We start from the raw sequence: 6,173 nt of genomic DNA on the forward strand, positions 1-6,173 counted from the left end.
CGCACTGAAAGTATTTCCCTTGTTAATGGAGAATCATGTAAATTAAAGTTTTAAAGAACGTATGGGGGTAGTCCTTACGGAATGGGTTTTTGTGCCGGGGGGGGGGGGGGGGAGAGGTGGATAGGATAGATAACAACACATGTTATCGGTATGGTCTCTGGTAGTAAACGTTTTCCGACTGTTAATTGATGTTTTGGGGTGGGAGACAGATGTCTCTGTGTTCAAACACTGAGTCAATGATTACAGCAGAACTAATTTATGATGTTTTTATGAAACTCTATGAAGACAAGGGAGGTACAAAGGGAGGGGCGGTAAAAGGAAGGGGTTTCTGGGGAAAGGGTAGTTGGAACATATAGGTCGGGGAGACATTGAGGGTGGGGGTGTTTATAGTAGCGGTGTTGAACAATAAAAACAACCCAATGGGCTTGTGCCCAAGAAACGGTTGAAGCAAATCTTCCACATACTTCCTATACGACGAATATCTAGCAGTAGTTTGTGTTTAAGAAAAACATTTTTATGAAAAAAAAGGCGTCTACGTCCAAAACGAGAACGTAACAAGGTTCATTCGGTGTTTGTGAACAAAGCTGTTCCGTGGTCTTTTGCTGGATTATGTGCTAAAATTACCAATGAGTCATTAACTGAAAAAAAGTTTGAAAAATGTGTATAGTGTCTTGTTATGGTTCCACTTCAGGTTGACCAGGGAGTAGAAGTCAACTTGAGGTCACGGTTTTTCAAAATTTATCTGCAACATCCAAGGAGTCCAAACTACAAACAGTTTAAAAAATCGGCCGTGTAGTTCTTGAGAAATGATGCTGTGATGCTGCAAAGATTTCCTAATTTAATGTGCAAATGAGGATCACGTGGTTAGTTATTAACAAAAATAAAATAAAAATACGATAGGAATAAGCCTACGTCCTAAGTTTCCACTTGATATTGTTATACGTGTTTAAAAACACATCATTTTGTAGGATACTTCTTTCCTACTCTTATGAGACATTTCAATTGCACGATTTCTGCACCATAGTGTCTGTATCTGTCTCTGTATTAGTATGTGTACGTCGCAGAGACTAAACTGGCATAAAATGTCAAGAAATAACTTCCCCTCATATTCTTTTTCAATCAGTAAATTTCGCCATGCTTGGCCTGTGGTTCTGGTCAAAGAGAGACCGGTTTTTAGCGGGACTTTCTTGGCTAAATGCCGCAGGCTTTGCCTTGTCGTGGTTTTCATCTTGGTTTTTGTTTGCATTTCCTTTTTTTGATTTTTTTCCCCCTGTCATTCTCTGAGCGCTTTGTAACCTTATGAAAAGGCGCAATGTAAATGGTATTATACTGTTATTAGTATTTTATTATAGGCCCCCTATAGAACGGGGCCCAGTTTTAATGCCTATATGCTTCAACCAAACTCTGCCCACACAACCACCATGTTCCGCTTATTGTGCAAGCACTGAAAAATATGTGCAAGCTTCGAATAAAATATTACATACGATGAGTTTCCCATCAAACAAGCAAAAATATCCCTGCTAAGCTGTGAAAATAATATGCTTTATGTAAGCGCATAATATCCGCGCTTTTAAAGTGTCAATTGTTTACCTACGCAGTGGAGCAGAGTCATTTTTTAAACCATTTAGCCACTGGACCGCTGAGCCGCCTATCGATATACTGTATGTGGTATGAGGAAACCTTGCTAGCTTGTGTTTGTAGAAAAAAAGGAACGTCAAAAGAATCCTCGGTAGTCATTATTAAGCTAATGAAGCTAATGATGATGAAATTATTTAGCTCTTACCCCAACAAAACGCTCATTAGTAAACACAAAGGAAACTGTGTTTATTAATCATTCATGATAATATTGTCGAAACTGACGCCTTCGCATTTAATCAGTATAATAGTTGAGTCAGATAAAAGCCTTGAAAAGCTTTTGTGTCCGTTTTATCCCAAACAAATATTCACCGTATTCAAGCTCATAAGTTGATTTCTGTTTATGAAGTATCTGGACGTACTGACAATTAGAGAGCTAGGGCCTTTATTGCTTCGTACTCAATTGCTGCAATTCAATTCCGAGACAACCCAAAAAACATGGAGGAAACTCTTGTTTTGCGTATCTACCAAGACATCGTTGGCACTATTGGGATCCTTTGCAATGTTTTAGTTTGCTTCGTCATCTTCAAAGTACGATCAATGCAGACGCGTACAAACGCCTTCATATTTCATCAAGCAGTCATTGATCTATTGGGCTCCATCTTGATCGTCTTGAGAAGTGAAATCCCAGTGCCTGAGATAGTCCCAAGCGATGGCCTAGGCTGGTTCCTCTGTCACGTCTGGCATATCAACTGCCCCCAGTTCTACATTTCCATAGAGTCAACGAGTAGCCTGTTACTGTTGACCCTGGAGCGGTACTACGCCATCGTTCACCCCTTCAAGTACCAGGCAGCATTCGCTGCTCGGCCCAAGCTCAAAGTCGGTGTGTGCATGGCGGTGTCTTGGGTTCTGGCCTTTATCCCGATAATATACTGCTTCTTCAATTTTGAGGCAAAGAACGGACAATGCGTTCCGGTTGCGATTCCAGGTGCCAACATTATCGGAACTCTTGTGGTAGTCATGCAATACGTCGTCCCAGTTGCTGTGATGCTCTTCGCTTACATTCGCATCAGTGTGGAGATGAAGCGGGGAGCAGCCCGTGTCGGCCCGGCACCAGCCCAGCATCTCCCCGGTGGAGCAAACGCACCGGACATGGCCGAGTCCCTCCTCCGTGCAAGACGCAACACATTCAAGATGCTTCTGATCGTCTTCATCACTTTCTTGATCTGCTGGACACCAAACCAGATAATCTTTCTGTTGTTTAATCTCGGTTTCGATATACCGCTGAGTGGCTGGTTTTATTATCTCTCTGTCGCAATGGTTGCCTCAAACTCTTGCGTCAACCCGATGATTTACGCTTTCAAGTACCGTCAGTTTCGTAATGGATTACGTCAGATATTTTGCCGCCAACGAAATCAAGCAAATGATATGAGCACAATATCAACCGGTACCGGGTAACGCATTGGTACCCTTGAAGAGGTATATCAATAACCTCTTAGTATCAAAACACTCTTTATAATTGGGTTTGAGGCCATGCATGGTGAGGTATCAATATATACATGTATTTGCTTTGCGTGTGTGTGTCTACTTTCCAGATGGAGTTCGTTCTTTACTGTCTTGCTATTGTGTTCTAATACTATAGTAGAATTTTCAGATTTTTCGGGAGACTTCTCGGTTCCGAAAAGAACTGTCCTGTTTTCAACTGCTTCATGGGCGGGAGGTAGAGAATCGGCTGGGACTACTATGATTTTTATTAACTGCACTACCACGGAGTGAGTTCTTATTGGTCTCAACGTTAAAATCTTGAACATTTCATCTTAAATAACCAAGAAGGGATCGGTGTACACGGAACATATCCACAGTTGCGATCCCATCAAGGGAGGAGGTGCCCTCCTATAGAGGATAAGATGTTTCACTGCTGCACGTGTACTAACTTTAACGCAAAACACTATCGTTTAAACTTGTCCTTTTGGATCTTCACTGGCTCCCATTATCATATATAGGATCATCTACAGACTCATCTCAAAGTACTTTAATGGGCAAGAACCTGCTTACATTCTGAACATGCTCTAAACCTATACAAACCATCTCGCACCTCTCGGGGGAGGGGGGGCAGAATTGTTTTCTTCTGTTGCAGCATCTCGTCTATGGAATCAACTACCTCTTTATATCAAACATCCACTTCTTATTCACTCTTTCAAAACATCTCTCAAACACATCTCATGTCGAAAGATCCATTTCTTTGTATTTTTGAACTTTGGTTAAAATGTTTGTTTTAGTTGGCATTGCAATAGCGCCCTGAGCACTTTAGTGGATACATCTGTTCTTTATAATACTTCGTCGTTATAATAAATATTTTTATTAATTTATAATTGTTTGAAATGATGGTTTAACTAAGAGAAGTTTACGGATAACATCACGTGAATTTCTCTTTTGAGGTTTACGCCCCACTCATGCCCGCGCGTGCTTCACTGATCTAAGCCCAGCTTACACGTTTCCCGCATTCATGCATCACCAAGCCTATAGTACCTAAGCAGCATCCAGCAACAGAATCTAGCATTCTCCTGAAGATGATCAGAACATACCGGTCGAAACGTTGGGTCGTTAAAAACTGGTTCTTTTTTAGAACCAATACTACTCAAAAGAGATATTCACAATGTGTTTCCGAAAACCTATCTTAGTTATACTTCCACCATGAACAGTTTTTTTTTAAATCCTTCTTAAAATGATAATTTTAAAATATGTATAGTGGCTCCAAGTTCAATTCTATTTGTTGATCCTCACTATAAAAAAAAAAAACAATTTGTGAGATACATCTAGCACAAGATATCGTGTTGTTAGAGCGATAGTGTGGTTTTCAGTGCACTTTGACATTAATTAACCTCCATTGAGAGACTGTCTGTGAGAAAACAACCTTCATTGAGTGACTGTCTTTTTAGAAAATAACCTCCATTTATAGATTGTCTGTGAGGAAATAACCTCCATTGACTAACTGTATGCGAGAAAATAACCTCAATTGAGAGACTGCGTGTGAGAAAATAACATCCAGTGAGTGACTGCCTGTGAGAAAATTACCTCCATTGAGAGACTAACCTCACTTGAGAGACTACGTGTGAGAAAATAACCTCCATTGAGAAACTGCGTGTGAGACTGTGTGAGAAAATAACCTGCATTGAGTGACTGTCTGTGAGAAATCGACCTCCATTGAGTTAATGTCTGTGAGAAAATAACCTCCATTGAGATACTGTCTGTGAGAAAATAACCTTCATTGAGACACTGTCTGGTAGAAAATAACCTCAACATTATGCATAACAAAATTAAAAAAATTGTGAAAATATTTACTCAATTGGTCATTGAAGTTGCAAGAGAATAATGAAAAAAAAAAAAAAAACTCTTGTTGCTGAAATTATTGTGCTTTCAGATGCATAATATTACAGGTGTTCAGGCCTGAATTCTTTTGCTATTTGAATGAGAAATTATCTATTTCTCAAAAACATTAGTCATTTCTTTCAATGTGTTATACTATCAACAGCTCTCCATTGCTCGTTACAATGTAAATGTTTATGCTAACAATTATGTTGAGTAATTACTAATAGTGTCTGTGCCTTTGACAAGAATGACATGTTTTGTCCGCTGCCCGTATGAATATATAACGTTGATCCTGAGTGCAAACCGTGCAAAGCTATTGTAATTCCACTCATGTTTCAACAAGGGACTGGATCACTTAGCAATATGTCAACATTGTGGAGTCACAATTGACTGTCAAAATAAATCATCCACAAAAGTACTAATGATTATTATATGAAATTACCCAATAAATCTAATCTTGCCAAAACGGAGAGTGGAAACAAAATGATTAAACAAAAAACTATTGGAAATTCGCTTTGGATTGTTAGCTGAAAATGAAACTATCTTTTAGTACAGTAACCGTGTTTGGACATAGCACATTTTAATAGACTATTCACCAGAGCCAAAGAATAAAATAAATAAAATACTTCAAAAGGAAATGCTACACCCCCCCCCCCCCTTAAAAACAAAACCACTATAACGACAACAAAGTTAACAAACCACCAATATACGGCACAACAGAGTCGCAAGATAATTTAACACACAAGGTAAAAGGAGCCTACTGTTTGTTTCAAGCTGCAAATATATACTGGTGACTAACGTTTGGAAATTTAATTTCAAAAGTATAGTAGCCTTTTTTAGATATTGCCGAAAATCTGGAGCGGTTTTTATTCAACGCATGATGAATAATCTGCAACAGGAAGACACATTCTAAGAAGCGTTCCCGCGGTAACGCTTCTCAAATTCGGACTGTTGTGGATAAAAAGTGTTATCGCAGTACAAACAAAATTCTCGAAATGCTTTATTCAAATCTGCTGTACTTGTTGTATTACCAAAGTGAAGGTTTTATTGCCTTTAATTTTCAGAGTCATTATACAAAACGTATACAGACCATTTTAAGGCACTGGACACGATTGGTTATTACTAAAAATCATTGTGAGAGAAACGTGAAGAAACGGCTCCCTCTGAAGTAACGTAGTTTATGAGAAAGAAGTAATTTCGCACTAAAATTTTTTAATTTGATTTCGAGA

At 39.0% G+C, this 6,173-nt stretch overlaps 1 protein-coding gene across 1 annotated transcript; it reads left to right on the plus strand.

Annotated features, from left to right (window-relative positions):
• The first annotated feature begins 2,073 nt into the window (after positions 1-2,073).
• Positions 2,074-3,033, plus strand: LOC139952506 (somatostatin receptor type 5-like). The gene has a single exon (XM_071951658.1). It carries the CDS (start codon positions 2,074-2,076, stop codon positions 3,031-3,033), a length of 960 nt encoding a protein of 319 aa, XP_071807759.1.
• Positions 3,034-6,173: the final 3,140 nt, after the last annotated feature.

Source organism: Asterias amurensis, chromosome 2 (assembly GCF_032118995.1).
Source record: "Asterias amurensis chromosome 2, ASM3211899v1".
Lineage (NCBI taxonomy): Eukaryota > Metazoa > Echinodermata > Asteroidea > Forcipulatida > Asteriidae > Asterias > Asterias amurensis.

Coding starts and splice junctions, on each gene's coding strand:
- LOC139952506 (XM_071951658.1), top strand. CDS start 2,074: ATGGAGGAAACTCTTGTTTTGCGTATCTACCAAGACATCGTTGGCACT.